Source organism: Salvia hispanica, chromosome 3, assembly GCF_029641045.1.
Source record: "Salvia hispanica isolate PSC_SH4W2 chromosome 3, Shi_PSC_v1, whole genome shotgun sequence".
Taxonomy (NCBI): domain Eukaryota; kingdom Viridiplantae; phylum Streptophyta; class Magnoliopsida; order Lamiales; family Lamiaceae; genus Salvia; species Salvia hispanica.
This window is the reverse complement of record NC_142694.1, coordinates 14,528,322-14,550,654: the sequence shown is the minus strand read 5'-3', so window position 1 is coordinate 14,550,654 and position 22,333 is coordinate 14,528,322. Positions and strand designations below refer to the sequence as shown.

Here is a 22,333-nt window from a genome sequence, read left to right as displayed (position 1 = left end):
CATTAGTATATTAATGTATAGCCTATAATATAGTAATAGGTTTGTGTTAAAATGACAACACCTCTTAAAGTGACATTGTGACACCACGTATCCAATAATATTATAAACACTAGACAACAATCTATAAATTGTTGTCTAGCGTTTATATTGGATATTGCTGGTCAAGAAAAAATTGTTGTAAATTGTTGTGTAGCGTATTGGATATTGCTGGCCGAGAAAATTTACCCTTGAGCATTTTTTATGATTGTCAAATGACAGTTGATTATTCGTTCACGTGTTCAAATGATTGACTAGGAATGGTGGTATAGTGTTACTTTAAGAGGTGTTGTTATTTTAATGCACCCCTATACTAATATATTTAAAAAATACTTAAATGACAATATCAAAATATAACATTAATTATACATAATATTTTATAAAAGTAATATATTTTTCCAATTATAAGGTGTGATATGATATAATCTAATAATAATAGCAATTAATATTATGATTGTTAACATGGAGTAAGCTTAGTACTTTCTAAAAATGAGCTGCTAGCCGATGATGATGATTGAATTACTTATAAAACAATGATTATTAAATTATAGTACTTGTATGTATCAAATCAATTAGTAACTTTAATTTGTTTCAAAACAAATACTACTACTTAACTACATATTTTATGGAGTATAATTTAAGGTTTTATTCTATTTTTAATTATTTTATTGTAAATAATTATAACCTCACAATAATTTAAATTAACTTAATAAACTATATAATTGACATATCATTTTTTTATTAAAATTAAGAAAAACATAATATCATCATCAAATTTCGTTTTAAGGGACTTTTACAGTATTTTGAATCACTACTTTGTTATTGGGCATACATGGGTTGATGGGTAGTTGTTACTTAATTACTTTGCCTATATACAAAATTCAAAATTTTTAATCGTGAAGATGTTGTAATCGTAATTCTAAATAATTCAATTGCAACCAACCATTTTAATGTTTAAATGGTGGCAAACGAATATTATACTTAATTAGTAATTGATGAATAGTTCAATAAATGTAATTACAAATAAGAAAAAAATAGCTATAGTTTGTAATATTATATACGTACATCGTTATAATTTCCAATTATTATTGAATAAAAATAGCTATAAAAATAATGTAATAATAATATTTTTAATAAATATTCAACTAATTTTACAATCAATTGAAGTTTAGATGTATCAACTGGAAATAGATTATAAAAAAAATAGAAATTTGATTTAATTATTAATTAATTGATCAATTAAATACTAAACTGAATTTAGAGATTAACTGAAATCTATAATTCCTAAACTTAATCAAAGATGAATTGAAATCTTCAAAGTCTTTAACTGAATTTGAAATCAATTGAACTAGTAGTTGAATTTTAGATAAATTGAATTACTCAATCATTCAATTAAATTTAATACATAAATTAAAAATTTCAATTATTCAACTAAACCGAAAGTTATATTGTAGGAGTATCTAATAACGACCGAAATCCCAAATTATTTAATTACACAAACACAAGATCAAATTTAAATTTTCATTTGAACTTAAGATAAGTTTAAGTCCACAATCACTCAAATATAAAAAATTGGATTAAAAGGCATTAGTTTATCATTAATAGATTTTAACATATTCTTATTTTTAATCATTAGTAATAAATTATGTTGCGATGCAATCATACTATTTACTGAAAATGGAATCAAACTATAAAATGGTTAATAAATAAATAATAATATAAAACCGATGTATTTATGAACTATGATAATTAAAAATATTTAAAGAATGCAACTACACAAGTGCGTTATATACATATGAAAAGATATCTCCACGACTAAAAGTGTACAATTGTCCCAATAATGTTTGCTGTTTTTGAGGTGAATTATTTTTGTTGAATTAGCATTAATTACACTAATTTTTATTTATTTTTTTAAATGTGTGGCTGGCCACATTATGGCCATTTAGCACTCTTAAAACTATCACAGTTACAAAACAAACATACCACAATATGGATATCAAATTGAAAAAATTCAAGACTCAAATTTGTATTTTTTTTTTCCCACAACTTATCAACTAGTGCAAGTCCAAAGGAGCATTTTATTTCTTTTTGCGTCATATCAAGTCAAATACTCTAAAATCGAGCATCTTCATTTGTTATTGTAATTTTTTTTTTTCATGTTTTAATTCACATGATTAAATAATAATGGGCCAATTTGCAATATCTCATAAATTTTTGCAGTAACACCATATTTGGTGTAAATCCATAGAAAACACTAAAAATGGATTTGAGTTTGGTTTGTGGTTGGAGATGATTTTTATTCCAAAATTGGGTTTTAGTGTATGGCTAGAGTTGGTGTTAGAGCTAGAACTGTAATTGATGATATTAAACCGAGTAGCCTAAACTTGACTTGCCCCAGTTTAGACCCGTGTAGTAATATTTTATTTTATTAATTTCCTAAGTAAGATGGAATACATGATCTACTCTATTTGCTAAAGCAAAATAATGAATGGTTTGGAATCAAATACTATTGATTTTGGGGTTGTACTACTATTTTTTTTGCGGTTAGCTTTAGAACAATAACCCCTGCTTTAATTTAGTGGTAAGTATACCATTTTTTGTAATGTAGAGTTAGAATTCATAATTACTGCTACCTTCAAATTCTTATTTAGATGCAAGCTATGTGAATTGTGATGACCTACCTAGTTAATACTCCATTTGCAGTAGCATCAACTTAGTGATTAATTGTTGAGTTTTGAAATATTATTAGGCTCTCATTCAAAGAAAAAGTAGAATATTTAACTCATCATTGCAAGAAAATTTTGATCGGTCAAGAATCTTAAGCTAAGTCACTGCCACGTCATGACTTTAAGAAAGTAAATTAGAGGTATCCCTTACCACAATTATCTTTAATTAAGTTCAAAAACTATGTCCTTTAATCCGTCGCCTTACATAATGCGAGAGGTTAATGATTCTAACTTAATCTACACTTAGCCACCATTAAAATTCTCCACTAAACATGTTTTAGAAGGCAAAAATGAAATTCCCCCACACATGTCATCATCATAATTTCTTGTCATTCGTCTACCTATATTTAGCCTCCTCGAGTGGCAAAGAATCTTGATCAAATCAGGTTAATTAAGATTGTCTAAATTAATTATTCAAAAAGTATCACTTCTTTTACTATGCAACCGACCAAAACTGCTCTTATTTACAAATTGTGACTTTTATCGATAAATCACCCGCATTTGATGCTTAAATATGCCCACTTTTACACTAGGAATCTATGATAAGGATATGTATTTATTAATATAGCATTTCGCACATTTTTTAATTATATAATTATTTGCCAAGAAGTGGAGAATATTTTTTCCCCTTTTGATGAATAATTTATATCAAAATGACTACTAGAAAAGAAAGGCTAGTTGCGAACGTTGTTTAACCCTAGTTTCATTTTATCTATTGAATCAAATTTATTAATAAGATAAATATTAAAAGTATTTTGAGGAAAATTTTCTGATTGCAAATTATGCTTTAGAATCCAATTGGGGTCCCCACAATGTTGTATGATGCTATTTTTGTAAAATATATAAAAAATCTACTGAATAATGTGTAGAGACATAGAATACGTACTATATCTCCTAAATTAGTAAAGGGTAAGATTCAATTGAAAATTATATATTCAGATTTTATTTCATTTCGTTTTATTCTACAAAGCCACACAATCTTCCAAAAAGGTTTCTACCCATTGTATATAAAGGGAAATTTGACCTGCTATAATTTTGGAAAGACTAAAATAAAACTTGGATACCTTGATATAAATAAATGAATAAAAGGAATCGCATAAATAGGAAATGAGGGGTCAAGCAAATGGATAATGCCAAATATCTTTTCCAGCTTGTTGATTCTTCAATAATCAATCACTCCAACATTTTTTTCCCAATGTTTTTTATTTTTTATTTTTGCTATATGGTTGTCTTTTAACTTACGTGGCGTCGTCACAGTCATCAAACTATCTTGATATGTAAATTTTTCAATTATCAGGTTTATCGCAATATAAGTAAATTGTGCTCTCGTACATGCATGGATCTATACGATCTACGTTAGTACGTACTAGATTTATGCATATGTCGATAACATTAATTTTCGAGAGTACTAAACTAGTTAGGGACAGTTTGGATTGATAGGAAAGATAAATAGACAAAATATATATGATAAAGAGCATATATTTTAGATCATTTTTTGTAATATAATTTTAAAATAAATAAGTTCTCTATCCTATACTAATTAAACTGCTCCTAAATGTACGAATTGAAACCAATACGTAAGAAACCTTGATTTTCTTGATACAGTACTGATTGGCTTCTTTCGTAGGTATAGGTTCTATGTGTATGGTGAAAGATAGGTATGCACCAATCCTGACTATAATGCTCCTAAATGTACGAAGTGAAACCGATAAGTAAGAAACCTTGATTTTCTTGATACCGAATCTATTATTTTTCTTTGAGATCAAATATTACCGTTCTCCTTTTGCCCTTGTTTGTCCTTTAGCAAGTTAAAAAAAAATAGAACTTTAATATGAGTGTCAATATATATAGTCAAAAATAATAATTAGTCGTCAATTTAATTTCAATAAAATATAACTAAATTTTGAATTTTTACACGTAAATGTTTTTTTAACATATCTCTGTCTCTGTAACTCTTAACTCTTCAGCTATTATATGCATAGATATACTTTTGACTGGTTTCATATCATTCGCATTAAATTTGGTATGTTAATGTGAATTGAGTGCATCGATATTGGTATATCAAACTTGGCCTTGCACAATTTTGATATGGTGACATAAACTGACCAAATGCATACGAGCAAAATTCATAAGAGCAAGTGCAGCTAAGTGTGGTTTGCTTGTTCGATTTGATCAATTTATACGAGGGGTGACTTTTTAAGTTGCTAACTCTGCTAACTCATCAACGCAGTGTATTAAAAATGTCAACACGATGATATTAAAATATCAACACATAATGTCAATACATATATTGAAATGTCATCACTACCAGCTACTTGACGTGGAAAAAAAAAGTATATTGAAATGTCAACAAAATTATGTGTTGACATTTTTAATACACTGCATTGATGAGTTAGCAGAGTTAACAATTTAAGAAAGTTAGTAATTGATCATGCCCCTTTATACGAGGGAGTATATCAAATATATCACACACATGTACATCAATATATGAATTCGCCTTGCATCATGATAACAGACATTGTTCATGATATCTGTTCAAAGACATAGAAAGAGCGATGTTATATAGTAGGAGTATAATAAAGTGAAATAGACAAATTCATAAATGTTTCACACGAGACATTTGCAGTAACCAAAGCATTTCCTCCTTAGCGGAAAGGAGAAAAATGTCACACCAAACAAATGAGAAAATGGAGTGAATAAATCCAAATCCAAATCCAACGTGGAATAAAAGATCTCGCATGGAGCCCACCTGTTCTCCGCCATGCACCCTCTGCTCTACTACTCCTATTATATAAACTCCCACAACCCTTCTCCAAATCACCCAGAACACAAACATAACATCAGCTCCTCATCAATCAAACCAACGCGTATATTACCATCTTATTCCGACCTAAAATGGAGGCAATCAATAGGCTAACGGCCGACAAACCGGTGGTGATATTCAGCAAGAGCACTTGTTGCATATCCCACACCATCAAGACACTCATCTGTAGCTTCGGAGCAAACCCCACAGTTTACGAGCTTGATCAGCTGCCCAATGGACATCAGCTGGAGAGCGCACTCACAACCCCATCCGGGCGGAGGACCACCTTCCCTGCAGTCTTCATCGACCAACAACTCGTAGGCGGTGCCAACGAGGTCATGAGCCTTCATGTCAAGGGAGAGCTGGTCCCACTGCTCAAGAAGGCTAGAGCTATCTGGGTATAGTCACATTTTCATCAGCACAAATCTCTGTTATGAGAGAGAGAGAGAGAGAGAGCACTCTTTATGGATCAGCTCTCATCACTTATTTTCCAATGTACTCTTCTTTTGTATCTCCTCCCCCATAAGTATATATGGTATTCTAACTTCTATGATAGATTCTGGTTCACTAATATGTATGCAATGTGTATTAACTGAAAATAAATACTACTCCTAATAATATGGCCACCAATAAATTTTAGCAACTTGTATGTGTGGGTGCTGTCAACTTCAGATGGCTCATTTTCTCTTCCAGAAAAAAATAGATAAATAATAAATAAGTTTTTTATTATACCCTCATTTCCTTTTGTCAGGACTAACAACAAAAGCCCATTTGGAAACCTGTTGAGCAAGAATCCTGAGCCTACAGAAAGATGAGGTGGTGCAACTTCTGTTCCTAGTCTAAATTCTGAATCCAAAATTCAAACCAGAAACAAACAGATTTTCTCCCTCCTCTCTCATGGCTGCACCAACAACAACCCCTTCCTGCTTTATTCTCACTTTCACCTTAATCTTCTCATCGCTCAATCTTCTTACCTTTTGACAAGTAAAACTGAGCTGATGCTTAAAAGTTTTGGCCAAACAGGTTTCTGGGAATACCTGCAAACGCTGATGTTGAAGAAATCAAGGCCGACTACCGAAGGCCATCAAAGAATATCATCCAGAGAGGCAGAGACCAGATACAACTGTACTTCCTCTGAGAACAGCATCAGGCAAGTTCATGAAATTAAGAGAGACATGTTACACTTTCCTTTTTTATTTGTCCCACAAAAGATGTCACATTTCCTTTTTTGGAAAAAGTAAACTAGCATCAACACATCCAACCACACTTTCTTTCTCATCTTTATTACTTATATTATCTTTTTTTTTCTCTCTAATGATTATATTCAACTACTTTTTCTCCATTTATTTAATATTATTAGCGTCTCCTAAAATTTTGTGTCATCCCCAAAGTGTGACAACTACTCTGGACCGCAAGGCAAACTAAGCAACGACGATAAGGGAAAGTTCTATGATTGGACATAAGCTCATGATGCAGCAAGTCGAGAGATCAAGCTGGACGGCCCATACAAGCAAGAGTTACTATAGTATAAGTCTGTTCCAGACATGGTGGACTGGTTGGGGGAGGAACATGGAACTCAGTGACCAGGCAGCACAAGCTCTAACTTTTGATATTTTGAGCATTCTATCCTCTATATGTTTTCTACTTCAAAGAGCCCTACTAGTTGAACGCAGTCAAAGAAATAGAACAAGATATACTTCAAAAACAGATCATTGTACATGGAAATTGCTCAAGGTAATATTCTACTTTCTTTGGAATGTCTCAAGAACAAATCAGTCTAAGCATCCAGTGATTCGGGATTAACAGAGAACTCGACTCCAGCAATTCTACGATGGCAAATGGCAAACTTCACCATGTATCTCTGAAAACACCAATAATTATCACTGACGTTAATCTATCATGGAATAATAAGAAATAGACTGCTTAAGAGAAAATCATCAATTCACGCATCCTAGATGCTGTAAAGTTAAACAGATATTCAAAGAGAATATCACACAAGGAAATTCAGAACAAAAGGTACATTTTGATTAACACAATAAGTCGATAACCAAGTTTGAAACAAACATCGTCCAGATTGTGGTCCGCAAGCAACAGACGCATAAGGAACTAAAGTCATTTGATCTACCATGAATAGTAAATATCTTCATCAAAAAAGTATATTATAGACCTATATACGCATGTAAGATCAGACAGCTTACAAATTACAATAATCATCTAGGGCTTTTGGAGATTATAAGTCTTGACATCTATGAAATCTTTCATGATAGGATTATTCCTTTCACTGTAAGCAATCCTCTGCCAGTTCTTCACTGCTCTCTTTACAGTTAAATTTGCACTATTTATCTCCTCGTCAGTGAACTTGTGCTCTATTACTCCCAAAGGTCCAGGTTGCAGCACCTTAACCACAGTTTCAATGTCATGCTCCACCTGCCTGTGAATAGAGGAAACGTAAACAGGTCTAATCTCTAAACCACTTGGACATCATAAACATCGTTTATCTAGAGATTAGTGTAGAAGGTTATTCGGAGGAAAACGTTGGTTCTAGTTCATCTCCGCAATGAAAACATAAAGGTACTTGTCCACAGAGACTAAATGGGAAGATGGAAAATACATGAATTTTCTGATACAGAGGACGGTGCTTAAATTCCTATAATCCTAAGTATACAATTAAAATGATTCAAATCACACCTTCTAAACAATCAATTAAAACAAGAGGCAGCCGAATTTCAGTATTTAGCCAATGCGCGTGAGCTCAGAACGAGTCAAGTCTTCTTAAAACAAAGACAAGAAAACCTAAATAAAACTGATACGAACACCTATCCAGAAGCTAACTAGGAGTATATGAATTAATCATCAAAATCTTAAATTATGCTCCACAAAATTCGAGATTTCAAAATATAATGAAGAGAAATGTCCAGAAGTGTTCAACAGCTTCAATTACAGTCCCAAATTCACCACAAAAAACAGTCAAGCCTCAAACATTTCTCGGATGAAATCCACCAGAATTCGGAAATTGGGTGAAAAGACAAAAGAAGAGAGAAAAAATAAAGGATGAAAACCTGAAGAATCGGGAGAACGGAAGTCTTGACAAATTAAGCGCCATGCCCGTATAAACTGCGCCCCTCCAAATTGCCAGTACAATTCAAAGAGTTTCAGAGCCACCGTTTGCAACACGTTTTCAGTAGCACAAGTCTCTATCTCAAACCACGATTTATGTTTCTGCGACAACACAGTTTTTATGTGTGCTGCACATGTTTCTTTATTTTATTTTCCTTTTTGGTAGTGTGTAAAAGTAATTTTTTCCCCCTATTTACTGGTATTGTTGTTGAAAATCCTCATTTTGTGTATTAACTTAATTCTGCTCAAATATTATGTAGAAATACATCATAACATAAATTCCATATAGTCACTTTGACTTAGGTATGCTTTATTAATACACTACTATATAGAAATGAGTTTTTTATCTCCTTAAAATATTGAGTAATTCATTTCAAGATAAGTATTGAGACCAGAGAGGTAGAAGAAATATTGCAGTACGTAAAATTTGTACAAAGGCAAGAATCAAAAATAAAGAGGCAAAAGCAATACCACATAGTAGTAAAAAAATAAAAATGAAAACAGCAAAGAAAACCAAAAAAAAAAAAAACAGAATGAGTAAATCTATACATGTAGTAGTATATTACAAGAATTCAAGAAACGGAATGGCGCCTCCGTTTCTGAAAGAGAAACCTAGCATCTGAGGGCGCCTTAGTCTTAGCCTTGGGGTTGATGTCCTTGATCCTGAACAATGCGTTGAGCTTCTTGGCGAAAGACTTGAACAACCTATTAGCAGGGTGCGATTTGACGAGCTCCTGCTTCATGGATACATGATCCTTCTCTAGATCAGTGAGCCTCATCCTCATCCTCGCCACCTCCAGCTTCAGCTCCCTGTTCTCCCTCCTCACCGACGCGTAGTTGTCCCTGGGCGAGATGCATCCGCTCCCCGCCCCGCTCCCTGACCGCTGCGGGAACCCGTTCATCGACCCGAAGAAGAAGTGGCTCTGCCCTCCCACCCCGTTCATCGCGTTGCGCAGCCTTATCTGCTCGAAGTACAGCACCTGCACCGCCATCTGCACCGGCAGCCTCTCGTTCTGGGCCGCGTGGCTGCACGCCTCCTGCGACAGCTTCTGGCAGTCGATCGTCTTGCACAGCCGGTACCTCTCTGACTCCTTCATGTTCGGATGAACCTGTCGCATACACCAACTCATCTCAATTACTTTTAGGAGTCACCCAAAAACAAATCTATGTGCACTCCATGATCCTAACGCTCCAACATGCTCATTATTGTACATGTAAACGAGTAAAACAGGTTGTGTTTGCTTCTTTCTTGCCTTGAGGAAGATGTCAACTGCGCGGTACAGTCCGTCGTACACCATACGAGCGTGGTCGGGGAGCAGCTCTGCTAGAGAGATCAGCTTTGATGCGGCCAAGTTTGAGTCAAGTGCTACCTCTGCAAGGTAGTTGTCCAGCAGCTTCGAGACTTTGATGATCGAGCTTTGCTTGGGCGACCCGGGGCTGTCGAAGTCGTACATCATCTCGCTCTCGTCTCTCACCTGAGCGTCGTCGTCGTCATCATCCTCGTCTAGGTTCAAGAAAATGGAGAAGATCCTCAGCACTGAATCGGTGTCGTACATAGGGGCGTGGCTGTTCCCGTGTGGATTCGCGGGGATCAGTATGTCTTCGAGGATCGCCTGGTCCAGCTGCAGCCCGATCCTCCTCTCCAGATCAGACCTGCAGGAAGTGGACGCGGAGGCCGCTATGGCGGACTTGAGCAGGCTCGAGAGGAACGCCATTGGGACCGAGCTTTTCCTGGACTGAGTTGGGAGCAAACCGGTGATGGTCTCCACGGTGATCCTCTGCTTCTTCTGGAGATCGACGTCTGAGATGTTTCCCTTCACTAGGCCTTGAATGGAGTTTTGAGCATAGTTTATGAGAATCCGACTAATCAAGTCCTGCTTCAGCCCTTTGGTCTTCACGGATGAGAGGACCCTCTGGAAGAGATCGAGGCTCAGCTGGGAGAGTGACTTCCCCCACCAGTCCGAGGGCGTCTCAGCCTCCATCGAAGCAACGGGCTTTGAGGAAAAGGTGTGCTCCAGCTTGGACAGGCCAGATGTCAGCTGCTCTTTGCAGGCATTGTTAGCAATAGCATTGATGATTCTGCTCACAAGGCCGATTTCCTCAGCGGTTGGCATCAGGCTCTCGCAGTGATGGAGCACCGAGATTGAGTTTGGTATGCTGGCTAGGACCGCGTCTCTGAGGTAGGCCTCGACCCTAGCCTCGAGATTCTTCTCAGATAACTCCTCTGTCATTTCAAGAAAATGAGAAGCACACCTCAGCATAGCCACATTTGACAGTGTGATGTCAATGTTCACTCCATAACAGAATTTTGCAGCCTGCTCGAATGCCTGTGATCCGCCAGGAATGCCGGAGAGATTCAGCCTTGATACCTTGGAGTCCTTTGCATCGAGCAACAGTTTCCGTATTCTTCCACTCCGGGAAACGAGAGGGAACTGCAGACACCAATAGAATCAACACAACATATTGATAGTAAGTCATCACTTCTATCAGAAAACATACACTACTTATACAATTATCTTGATGTCTTCTTCAATTGGTATCATCATCCCTTGAATAGGTCTAGCATAATATTTTTCTAAACTACATGAAACAATGCAATCTAAACAATCAAAGCTGTTCTCACTTTGTGAAGAGCAAAACTTGCTGTTCCGACTTCGATGGTTAGATCACTAGAGACGTCGGAGATTGGCCTGCAAAACAGAACAAGACCATATCAGTACCACCAAATCAAGGCCAACACAATTCTGAAGTGGGAAAAGGGGATCACATCTTGTTTCCTACACATCTATTGTTGAATCTAAAGAAGCTAAACGCATTTATAGGATAAAGAGATGCAAAAAAAACAAAAAGGCACTAAAACTTGTGCTCTTGTAACATGTGGACTCAGTTACTCATACCTTTGATCACCTATTATATGGATGGCCAAGTAAAAAACATAAGCCATAAAGACAGCAACACCAACTCTACCTTCGCGGCTTAAGTGATAAGGCCGTCGTTTCACCCAATCGAAGATATACAAGCAAGCAAAGATTTAACCCCATCTGTCTTATTCAACTACATTTTTTAGACTCTTTTGTTGTCAAACAAACTATGTTAATTTTTGTCCTGTCTTAGCAGGCAGCCAAAAATCTGGGGCCATTTAATGCATATTGTTCCTTGGAGACTAGGAAATCAGTGTGAATTATTGATCAGTAATAAGTATCCAATCATCAAGACATATGCACATGCTGTAATAACACATTGTGAATTCTAGTACTGCACCATGAAACTGATGTCTGATTAGTAGTAGTACTAGCCAATTCTTGGAGCTAAAAAGTTGAGTGTTGATTGTTCATAATCATCGATGTTAAGGATGTGATTGAGCCACAAAAAAACACACACAAACCATATCACAAAAAGGGTTGATTTTGAAACTTCAAGGAGAGGATTATGAATTCTTGAAACTGGGTTTTTTGTCTTCCAGAGCAGAAATTACAATACTCCTACCTACTTTCTTGATTGGTGGACCAATAAGAATTGATCATTTCAGCACACATTCAAGGGATTCAGTTCATACAAAATACTGTTAATAATACCATGATCATTAAAACATTACCATTCAGTAACTTGCCTTGCACTTGAACTGGGACGAAATGGCCTCTTCCCTGATATGCTTGGCTTGAGCTCAGCAACTGTAACAACTCCCATTTCGATAATTGTGTATGAAATAAGCTTCAAGATTTCAGCTTTTTGAGAAAACAAAAAAAGGGAAATTCTCAAGAACACAATGCCTAGAGCAGGAGTTCTTGCAGAGGCATGACTCCCCACACATTCAATGTGAGAAGCAGAAAAAAAGGAAGAATAAGAATAAGGAGAGACCTTTTATTACACACACACTAGCTCATGCAAGATTAAAGAGTATACTTCCCACAAAGCCACTTTGATTAGTGAAAAGAGGGTTTAAATTTTATAAATAAAAGTCAAGAATTGTGTTAGCATTGGTGTCAACTTTTCGGTGAAAGGTGGAGAGTGTGACTGTGCAAGTGACTTTTTATTCTATTCTTTTTTACAACATTTTTTCACTGTATTTTTAATCTTAGAAAATCACAGGAATCGTCAAAGAGTGTGGAGCTTTTGGGGTTTGTAATGATGACAGGTGAAATTTACATCTACCAAAGATTAATTTTGCTTATTATTTATTAGTATGATACACTACTACTTGGAGTACTACAATATAGTCATAGAAGAATTTTGTGTAAAGTTGATTAAAGTAGAGAGTAATTGTGAGTTGGGTTGCATACTTAATTATAATTGCTTTATTAAATTATGGTGGTTTGTCGGGGACATTTCACATTAAATCTTGACGCTTAATGTTAATTGATTTTTTCTTTTCTTTTTTTTATGCAGTGGATGGAAAAATACACAGTAATGAAAAACTCATTTTCTTGGATCTTTAACTGAAAACATTATTTAATGATTCTATTACCAAAATAAATAAAAATCATTGCATCCCATATTTGATAGTACAATTTAATCTTTAGCTGCAAGAAACATATGCAATCTCTTGAAGTTAGATACACATGATGTTTTTTTTCCCTCTGCAGCAAATCTCTGAAACACAATCGATTTCTTGACATAATTCAGCAAAACCTGCGTACAAGAATCTTAGCTAGGTTGTCAGAAAAAATAAATCTGAAGTGGGCATGATGAAAAAAATTAAAAGGGTGAAAACTATAGTAGAGAAATTTAAATAACAGATGGGCCATTGGTATGAGCATGCTTCATTCATTCATTCATTCCTAAATAAAGAGCACATGATGATTCTTTAGACTAGAAGAAAGCTATAAAGATGAAGCTGAGCTAATGATAGCAACCATATGGATTCATGTATCTTAATTAATTAGGCTATATACAAATCCTTTAATCTTTGATTTGACAACTAATTATTAATTCTTCAATCTTAGGTCAATTAAACAAGAATTTGAAGTCGTAGTCATCCAGATAAGCAATTAGCTAGCTGGGAGTATCCTAAAAGATGGTAAACATTGTTCTTATGGTAATTAATTGGGTGCAACACAAAGGTGAGTTCTCTTTTATTATGAGAAACATTTCAAATAACTCTTCTTTTTTTTTTTCATTTTTCTTGATATGAAAAGATTTTTGTACTATTTCTTAGTAGTATGTTACATTTTCACTCAAGTAATTTAAGAATCAATGATTATCAAGATATGATGCTTCTGCACTTGAATAGGGATCATCACCTCAAGTACCACAAATAGGTAGCTAGAACCTATATAGGATGATGCATGAATATTTACCCTTATAAAAAAAATAAAAAAAAAGCTATCGGTTTTACTGACTTAATTTTTAGTGTCACTATAGTATATAAATAACAAAATTAACAATGTACTACTTTAATTTAAAATTCGGTGTCAATTTAAGAATCTTGAATTATGACTTAATCGAACCTTTTTCATTATGAGAAACATGATCTCTTCATCAATAACCGCACAGATGTAGATAGACAGATGGTTTAATTTTCCAGCTCTATTTCAAAAAATAAAATAAAATATGAAAATTGAGGTACAGCAATTTTCTTGTGCACAAGTATAACATTTGGACAACACAGTTTGTTGCTTTTTGGCATTAATAACTATTGGAGCAATGATGATTGAAGCCACTCTAAAATTGTAGCAGTGAGGTTGCAATCATTTTACAATAGTTGTAATTTAATTTGTTTTGCATAAATGACACAAGATAAATGGTCATATTTTAGCAGATCACTTTAATTTGACAGCCAAAATTCCTACATTAGTGGGTGGAATCATATCTGCAAAATTGCTTTCTGCCGCCATATAATATAATGAGTATGTTGTTTAATGCTATGTTTTTGGGGTTATTTAGGACCACATTTGCAGGCTTTTCTTGCAACAATCCACATACACCATTTAATTAATAAACATAAATACTAAATATACTGACTCGCATTCTTTTTTTTTTCAGAAAAATTTGAAGTGTATATAGTATCAATTATCACAGGCAACCTCTTTATTAATTAGTATTACCAAAAGTTTATGCTCGACTTGATAGAATTTATCGACCCAAATATTAGGCTTTTGACAACTTCTGATATTCAGCTAGCTTATGTTGACTCTTCTATAAATCAGAACAATATTATTGGAGGGGAAAAAACAGAAACGGAATAGAGCTTTTATTAGTAAAAGTATGAGTTCTTTCTTCAAGTTTTTTATGTAATCAATTTTTTTCAGCCTTAAAAGGTGGAACAGTTGTTTGTTCAGAGAATGATGATGCGCCACAAACATGCGAGCCCACTTTTTATTACTCCACCGGTAAATGTTGCATGTCCCAACCCAATATATAGTTTTACTTACACGTTCTACACACACAAGAACAGCCACATTCTTACAAAATTGATTACTTGTCTTAAAAAAGTTCAAATGTTATATAATTTGCTAGAGTTTGAAATAGCTTTAGTAGAGAAAGTGCCACTACTTTCACTCAATTGATATAGTACTACTAGCTACTATTAGTACTACGTCCACATTCTTTGAAGATAGATCGAGTTTGATCTAGGATTAAATCATCCATAATCAGGATTGACCACAATTAGGATTTACTTAGAGTAGTATTTTATATTCCTTTCCTCCACAAAAAACAGATCAAGTAATTATATTTGATCGTCCACCAAAATTAGACCAACTTTTAAATATAGATTGTTTGAAACAATTAAATACTAGTATTAATAATGTGGATCTCACAATCCACTAATATTACTTCCATCGTCTTTTTTCTTCTATCTCTTACTTTATCAATTGCACAGGTCATCTACAACTTAGTCTAATTTTTTGAAAATTAATCAGTTGTCAAAATTTAGTGATCCATATTGAATATTTAGTAATTCAAATCATAGTTTATTTATCAATATATAACTAAAGTTTAGAATTTATTTAATTAATTAGTTTAATAAATTAATTAAAATACACTTAGACTTGATGAAGTCGCCAATCACAATACACGTGTCAAAAAATTTCTGATTTCAGTTGGGTTGTAAATAACTTCTGATTGGGCCGAATAGCCCATCGGAAACAGAACAATACTTTAGAGCAATTCTGTAACATTTTACTACTCCATTTTACTTACTATACCCCTTGTATATTAAATTAAATAGTAATAAATTTATTCAAATTAATACCTAATAAATACTTTCTCTTTTCACTTTAGCTTTGCTTTTAGAATTATATACCACGAGAGAAGATGATAGAAAAGATTGGTAGGAAAAAAGTCAGATGGTCTGAAATCAAGAAATGGTGATGAAACCTTATCAATCAAACCCAACAAACATTCAATAAGCCAAACACTTCCATTAAATTACAATGTGAAATACAGAAACAAACAATATCCAGAATCCAATCATCATGCTATCAACCTAGCAATATATGTTGAATGAGGCTTACAATAATTGTCTCAAGCCTAGATGGTAATATGTAACAAGGCATGTAAATATATACATCACATGGAAAACTGCACTTAATTTTCACCATCTTTTATTCTGCTCATATTTCATACTCCACCTCGAGAACCAGATGCCGCTTTTTGTGAATCAGAAACTACTAAAGCATTAGATTTGCGGAATCACTGGAAGAGTTTCCAGAATGCCACACCCTGTTTATGCCAGGATCAACGCTAGAGCCTGCAATGCGTTCACCCTGCATCTCTTGAAATGAATAAGATGGTAACAAAGTCGTAGCAGCAGATAGCCCAGGCCCGTAACGAGTACCTGGCATTTCAGTATAAGATGAAGCCGGACTGTATTTCAGAGTTGCTATGGGGTGGTCGTATTTGCAGGTTCGTCCGAACTTGCACTGGCCTTTCTGCATGTAAAAAGAGCAGGCCTGCACCCCCTGTTTATCACCAGAAAATTAAAATAAGCACGTTGAGAGAGTGAGCAAAAACTTCGGACATCAGTTCATCAGCATCACAACCTCAAATAGTTAAGGACAAGATAAAATGTCTACAACACCATTCAAGATACAGACTCTCATTAAATTCAGAACATTTATCTTGTTCTGCTACTATATATGCGAAGAGTTTTCATTCAAAACATATATTAGTACTATATTAGGAACATAGTTAATGATAGAGATTGGTTAATTAGTATTGATAGATAATTCTCAAACGACATTTAAAACTGAATTGATAAAAGAACCAAATCGATTTATAGTTTGAAAGGGAGGGAGTATATAGTATTCTGAGCTAAAAGATGTATGTCATGTATAGGGATTTTGAAATGCAAGAAAGGTTAAGGTCTCAAATAATTTCAATACATATCGAGTGGAAAATGAACATGATGAAGAAACAAATGGATTTTAAACCTAAACACAATGACTATCAGTCCAAAGAACTCCAACTTAATGACATTAAAAGGCAAAGGATTAAGTACAACGTTATCAAGGTTCAGAAATAAGTTAGTAATGTCCCTCTCTAACATATCTAGACAATTACTCCCTCTCTAACATATCTAGACAGGTTACTAGCAACAATACCACTTTATAAACAAAAACTCCAGAAAGTTTAAAGCAGCAAGATGAGATATTTTATTTAGAACTCTATCGTAGATCAGCAATAGAAGGTATAAGTGCACCAAATGGAAAGCCCTCTCAAAAAAGTGCACTAAATGAGAAGGCTGACTTTTAAAACTGTATGTCATAGTCTACTGATAATATAGAAGGACAAACAAACTTCAAACAATTAAAACTAAGACTAGTTGTTGAAACTAAATGATGCATCAGTTTAACAAGTAAAGATTGCAGTCGTTACCCACAAGATAATGATCAATCAGGAAATCAGCTCTGCTGAGGCTAGTGGAAAAAACTCCATGTAGTATGATCAGAGTGCTTGAAACAAATCAGACTTTTTATAAGGCAATATCCCATTCTTCCATGTTTTCTAAATGCTCAATAATATTCATATCCCAAACCATAAAATTAAGAGACACGCACTCATGTTACTGAGCTTAGCAAAGTCATGCATGAGATGGAAAGTTGGACCATCAGTAAATAAAAACCCCCAGGAAACATTAGGTAAAACAGATAAGTAGTAACAATGAAAGGAAGGATGAATCATACCGGACGAAGAGGCAGCCCCAAAGGACTAAGAGCACAACTAGACTTTGAAACAGCCCAATCTGGTGTATGATTATACCTACAGGATGGTCCATATTTACAGTCTCCAGTTCTCATGTAGTACTTGCAATCTGGCTGACCAGGTCTTTCGGGAAACTTTTGCTCCTGTACGATACTGCCTGAAGGACCAGCAGATGATGGTAAATGGGAATAAGCTCCAACAAATGCAGGGGGGGAAGAACCTAGCTGTGACAGTCCATACACTGAAGTTGCTCCAGCTGAGGCTTGAGCACCGGGCGATGGTGCGGGGCTAACTGATCCCTACATCATGCAAGCCATCATTACACTGGAATCTATTCCAAGAAAATATACGAAAGCATAAATTAGCAAATAATCTGAGATATGGTCTCGAGTAAATACTCTTCATATTTTAGAAAAAAGAAGATAAGAATGCCTACTGAGTGCGGGTTCCAGTTTGGAATGGGAACAACTCCAGGGAGCAGCATGTGACCATAAGCACCAGAGACATACGAACCAGGCAACAAAGAAGGCCTTGCAACCCTGTAGCTGGATGTTGCGCTGTCATATTGCTCAGGAGTAGGGGAAGAAAGAGACTGCACCGTCGGATAAAATGGACGTGCAGATGCTGAAACAGATGTTCCATCCGATTGCGGATGATCAAATTTACAGGTTATACCGAATTTGCATTGCCCCGTTTTCAAATAATAGGAGCACTCTTGCTCTCCCTGTTGGAAAGGACACCGTCATGACCATCAAAAACGTTTACAACATAAAACGTGTGTTAATAACATACAACAAATGATTACCGGTCGTAATGGATATCCATAACTATTTAGAGGTGCACTAGTCAACGAGCCACCAGCATTTTTCGGGTGGTTAAACTTGCACGACATACCAAATTTACAGGTCCCTGTCCTTAAATAGTACTGCACATTCAGGGAACATGTAAATAAACATAGTACTAGTTTAGAAATCAAACAAAAAAGAAATGAGTAACTAATTCTTCAACATTCATTGCATCATAAAGGCATGTCAATTACCTGGCACGGAGGCTCCCCTAGTCGCTCCGGATACTCTCCCACTCCCAACTGCACAACATAAAGACACACAGATGTATAATACCCCATCCCAAAAGAAATAAATTCAACCACTCCTCTCATAATAGTAATCAATAAACAACACATGAACTTCAAATTTCAATACATGCCAACACCACCTGCAAGAGCAAAGCTATAAACACACTAACAATAACAAAGTGGGATCATAAGGTTTCACTAGTAAAACCACAACAATCAAAACTCACCGAGCTGCTACGATCCCGAGGGTGATGGTAACGGCACTTGGCGCCGTAGCCACACGACCCGGTTCGCACATAGTAGGCGCAGTCGGGTTGACCCGGCCTCTCCGGGTACACGTAGACTTGGCGCTCCCATAAATTCATAGAGTCTACATAGACACACAACACATTATGAATAAAACCCTAGAAACTCACAATGCAGACAAAACGCATAAATTGAAACCAAAAACGATCCGAAATTAAAACCAAAACTCACCTTCCAAACCCGAATCCTGAGCCCACTCCACCTGCTGCTGATCCCCGTACAACTCCATTCGAATCCGACTTCACTGTTGGTGCATGAAACACACAAAATCCGCTTCCGTATACAGCGTCTGATTCTGTCGTAGCTCCAAACGATCGGAAGAAGATAGTGATCAAGGGGATTTCCTGGTTCGAGAGAGAGAGGGGGGGGGGGGGGGTTTGTGAGATTTGAGAGTGGTTTTCCCCTTTGGTGTTGTGATAATTTTGTACAGTTGAGTTGAGAGAGTATAGTGTTGGTTCGTACGGTCAGGTATTTATCTCTTTGTATGCATACCCGCCAAAGTGTATGCATTTAATGAAAAGTTGGTCGTGGGAATGCCCTTTTTCAAACTTTCATTTCCATCTCTAAACGGCCTTCTCTTTCCAACAGCTGTAACCGACACTCGCTCCCAATTACATTTTCGTCCTTCTGTGTTGTAATTTGGTTGGTAGGTCTATTTTTTTTTCTCTTTCTGAATAAAAACTTTGTCCCATTTTGGTTCTCAAAATAACTATAAATTCACCACTGAATTTTTGAAATCATACCATGATTCTCATTTTTTAGACTAATTGATAGAATTATATCAATATTTATAATATTAATAGGGATTAGAAAAAAATTCAAAAAACTAATTTTTGAACTAAATCATACCAAATTCTGAAATTGGTAAGATTTTTTTCAAATTTCAGTTTGCTTTTATTTTTTTATGAAATTTCAGGTTTTCAGCTCTATTGGGTTGTATTGTATAGAAAATTAAATTAAATTTTATGTTATAATATATTTATATATATTTAATTAATTTATGTAAAACGATGTAATTGCGTCATTTCATCGTTGAAATATATATGTAGCACATATAATATTTGATTTTTAAATTTTTGGATTTTCGGTTTTTTGGAGTTGTTGTACAGTTTCGACTTGATTAAGTTTTGTTGTCCGGTTTTGGTTTTCAGGTTCGATTTTGCTCAAATTTCGTATTGGTTCTGTTTTTTTTTTTTAGAAAAATCATTTTTTTGTTCGGTATTACTTTGGCAGAAATCGAATGCTACCCCCCTAACTCTTGGTTTTTCGTTTCATACTGGTTTTTTTTGTGAATGCTACTCTCATCAAGTCTTGCCTCACATTTTTTTCTTTTTCACAGTTTATTAGGAGTTCATTTTCTCTCTTTTCACGAGTTAGCAACACATTTGGCTTCAGCCCGGTCTTTCAACTCTTTTAATGAGTTGATAAATTATTGAATTATTGTATCTTCAATACCTGCTTGGCAAGCTTATGCGAAAGCTCACTGCACTAGAATCGAAGCTTTATTGCCTTGCCTCCTCCTTGAAGCCCTCGAGCTACGTTATAGGAACAATATGTTCATTGGGGCTTTGCCGGTATGCACAATAACCATAACTTCCGATTCATATTTTGGAAGAATCAACTCATTCATTTACTCATCCACGCATGCAATTGCTTTATGAAATCGTGTCAATTTGCACGTGGTCTCCTCAAGTTGATCTCTCATCTCATCGTTTGATTCGGACATAAGTTTATTTTTAGCTTCAAATATTTCAAATTAGATCTTAAGTTTTTGGACTTGCCAATTAGGTATAATTTTCTTATCTCCGGTATGCTTCAAATGCACAACTATGATTCAATATCCATTATGTATCTTGATACCTAAGATATCTCAGATGCACCCCCGAGGATCATAGTCTATGCAATTCCTCCAATAAATAGAAATGACCATATTTTTATGGGACAAAGAGAATATAAAAAAGAGTGAACTACAAAATTGGTCCCTACGTATGACGTTGTTAGCCTCTACGTATGGATATAATATCATTTCAGACCCTTTTTCACTATTTTGAGTCTTTTATACCCTTTTTTCCTCACTTTTAACCTAAATGTAATTCCAAGGATGTTTTAGTCTTTTTCATTTTTATTACTATGCCTATGTTTATTTTATATTAAAATATTATTTTCATTTAATCCATAAATATTGTAAATTTAATTAGATTGATAAATCAAAATACTTAGTATCACTAGTTATCGTAAGAATGATTTATGTTTTTATTTTAGTTAGATATATTTTTGTAAATAGTAATTTTTTTAAATAAACCGTAAATCATGTAATAGATGATATGATATTTTAAAAAAATTACTATTACATAATTTACGGTTTTATTTAAAAAAAAAATACTATTTATAAAAACATATCTAACTAAAATAAAAACATAAATTATTCTTATGATAACTATTGATAAGTATTTTAATTTATTAATTTAATTATATTTAAATGTTTATGAATTAAATGAAAATAATATTTTAATATAAAATAAACATGGTACATAGTAACAAAAATGAAAAAGACTAAAACACCCTTGGAATTACATTTAGGTTAAAAGTGAGGGAAGGGTATAAAAGACTCAAAATAGTGAAAAGGGGTCTGAAATGATATTATACTCATACGTAGAGGCTAAGAGCATCTCCAACCATTTACACTAAACTCAAACTCATTTTAGTGTAAATGTCACACCAAATATGATTTTACTCCAACCATTTACACTAAACTCAAATTTAAAAGAATATTCTCTCTATTATGCTCTTTTTACTCACAAAATTTGAAAAAGTTTTGGGTTTGAGTTTAGTGTAAACCTAAAGATAGGTATTTTTTTCTCAAAAACCAAAAATGAGATTGGTTTTTTAGTACTATTGGAGCTAAATACCTATCCCATTTTAAGTTTTAGTGTACCCTTGGAGATGGTCTAACAACACATTTTTTAAAACATGAATACCTCTAGCGTTCGACTTGTCATACGTAGGAGCCAATTTTGCAGTTCACTCTATAAAAAAATATACTCCATTTTACCAATTCAGATTTATACCTTTAAAAAGGTTGATAATAGTACTACGTTACATAAAATGAGGATAAATATTATCCGA

At 34.5% G+C, this 22,333-nt stretch overlaps 3 protein-coding genes and 1 pseudogene across 9 annotated transcripts; 1 reads left to right on the top strand and 3 right to left on the bottom strand.

The window, feature by feature from the left end:
• The first annotated feature begins 5,605 nt into the window (after positions 1-5,605).
• Positions 5,606-6,132, top strand: LOC125211007 (monothiol glutaredoxin-S2 pseudogene; annotated as a pseudogene).
• Positions 6,133-7,243: 1,111 nt separating this feature from the next.
• On the bottom strand, positions 7,244-8,783 carry LOC125211008 (zinc metalloproteinase aureolysin). Of its 2 annotated transcripts, XM_048110678.2 has the most exons (3): positions 8,625-8,783; positions 7,764-7,996; positions 7,244-7,426 (listed from the first exon to the last, which is right to left on the bottom strand). In XM_048110678.2, exons 1-2 carry the CDS (start codon positions 8,666-8,668, stop codon positions 7,780-7,782), a joined length of 261 nt encoding a protein of 86 aa, XP_047966635.1. In that variant the 5' UTR covers positions 8,669-8,783; the 3' UTR covers positions 7,244-7,426; positions 7,764-7,779. The 2 variants fall into 2 exon arrangements, with proteins under 2 accessions (XP_047966635.1, XP_088923219.1); XM_089067093.1 differs by lacking the exon at positions 7,244-7,426 and having other exon boundaries at positions 7,569-7,996.
• Positions 8,784-9,082: 299 nt separating this feature from the next.
• On the bottom strand, positions 9,083-12,588 carry LOC125211982 (Phototropic-responsive NPH3 family protein). 4 transcript variants are annotated; one of them, XM_048111961.2, is made up of 4 exons: positions 12,278-12,588; positions 11,306-11,372; positions 9,936-11,114; positions 9,083-9,791 (listed from the first exon to the last, which is right to left on the bottom strand). In XM_048111961.2, the coding sequence occupies exons 1-4, from the start codon at positions 12,367-12,369 to the stop codon at positions 9,255-9,257; spliced, it is 1,875 nt and encodes a 624-aa protein (XP_047967918.2). In that variant the 5' UTR covers positions 12,370-12,588; the 3' UTR covers positions 9,083-9,254. The 4 variants fall into 4 exon arrangements, with proteins under 4 accessions (XP_047967918.2, XP_047967919.2, XP_047967920.2 ...); XM_048111962.2 differs by having other exon boundaries at positions 12,293-12,588; XM_048111963.2 differs by lacking the exon at positions 12,278-12,588 and adding an exon at positions 11,580-11,784.
• Positions 12,589-16,023: 3,435 nt separating this feature from the next.
• Positions 16,024-19,675, bottom strand: LOC125209004 (Zinc finger C-x8-C-x5-C-x3-H type family protein). 3 transcript variants are annotated; one of them, XM_048108573.2, is made up of 8 exons: positions 19,379-19,675; positions 19,129-19,271; positions 18,866-18,913; positions 18,632-18,751; positions 18,263-18,550; positions 18,067-18,125; positions 17,808-17,979; positions 16,024-16,583 (listed from the first exon to the last, which is right to left on the bottom strand). In XM_048108573.2, the coding sequence occupies exons 1-8, from the start codon at positions 19,434-19,436 to the stop codon at positions 16,293-16,295; spliced, it is 1,179 nt and encodes a 392-aa protein (XP_047964530.1). In that variant the 5' UTR covers positions 19,437-19,675; the 3' UTR covers positions 16,024-16,292. The 3 variants fall into 3 exon arrangements, with proteins under 3 accessions (XP_047964530.1, XP_047964531.1, XP_047964529.1); XM_048108574.2 differs by having other exon boundaries at positions 16,024-16,388; positions 16,460-16,583; positions 17,808-18,125; positions 19,379-19,671; XM_048108572.2 differs by having other exon boundaries at positions 17,808-18,125; positions 19,379-19,671.
• Positions 19,676-22,333: the final 2,658 nt, after the last annotated feature.

Coding starts and splice junctions, on each gene's coding strand:
- LOC125211008 (XM_048110678.2), bottom strand. CDS start 8,668: ATGGCGCTTAATTTGTCAAGACTTCCGTTCTCCCGATTCTTCAG. Junction 7,997..8,624: donor CCGTTCTCCCGATTCTTCAG/GTTTTCATCCTT, acceptor CTCTATTCACAG/GCAGGTGGAGCATGACATTG.
- LOC125211982 (XM_048111961.2), bottom strand. CDS start 12,369: ATGGGAGTTGTTACAGTTGCTGAGCTCAAGCCAAGCATATCAGGGAAG. Junction 11,115..11,305: donor CAAGTTTTGCTCTTCACAAA/GTGAGAACAGCT, acceptor TGGTGTCTGCAG/TTCCCTCTCGTTTCCCGGAG. Junction 9,792..9,935: donor CAGTTGACATCTTCCTCAAG/GCAAGAAAGAAG, acceptor TGTATGCGACAG/GTTCATCCGAACATGAAGGA.
- LOC125209004 (XM_048108572.2), bottom strand. CDS start 19,436: ATGGAGTTGTACGGGGATCAGCAGCAGGTGGAGTGGGCTCAGGATTCG. Junction 18,914..19,128: donor CTCGGGATCGTAGCAGCTCG/GTGAGTTTTGAT, acceptor TATGTTGTGCAG/TTGGGAGTGGGAGAGTATCC. Junction 18,551..18,631: donor ATGGATATCCATTACGACCG/GTAATCATTTGT, acceptor CCTTTCCAACAG/GGAGAGCAAGAGTGCTCCTA.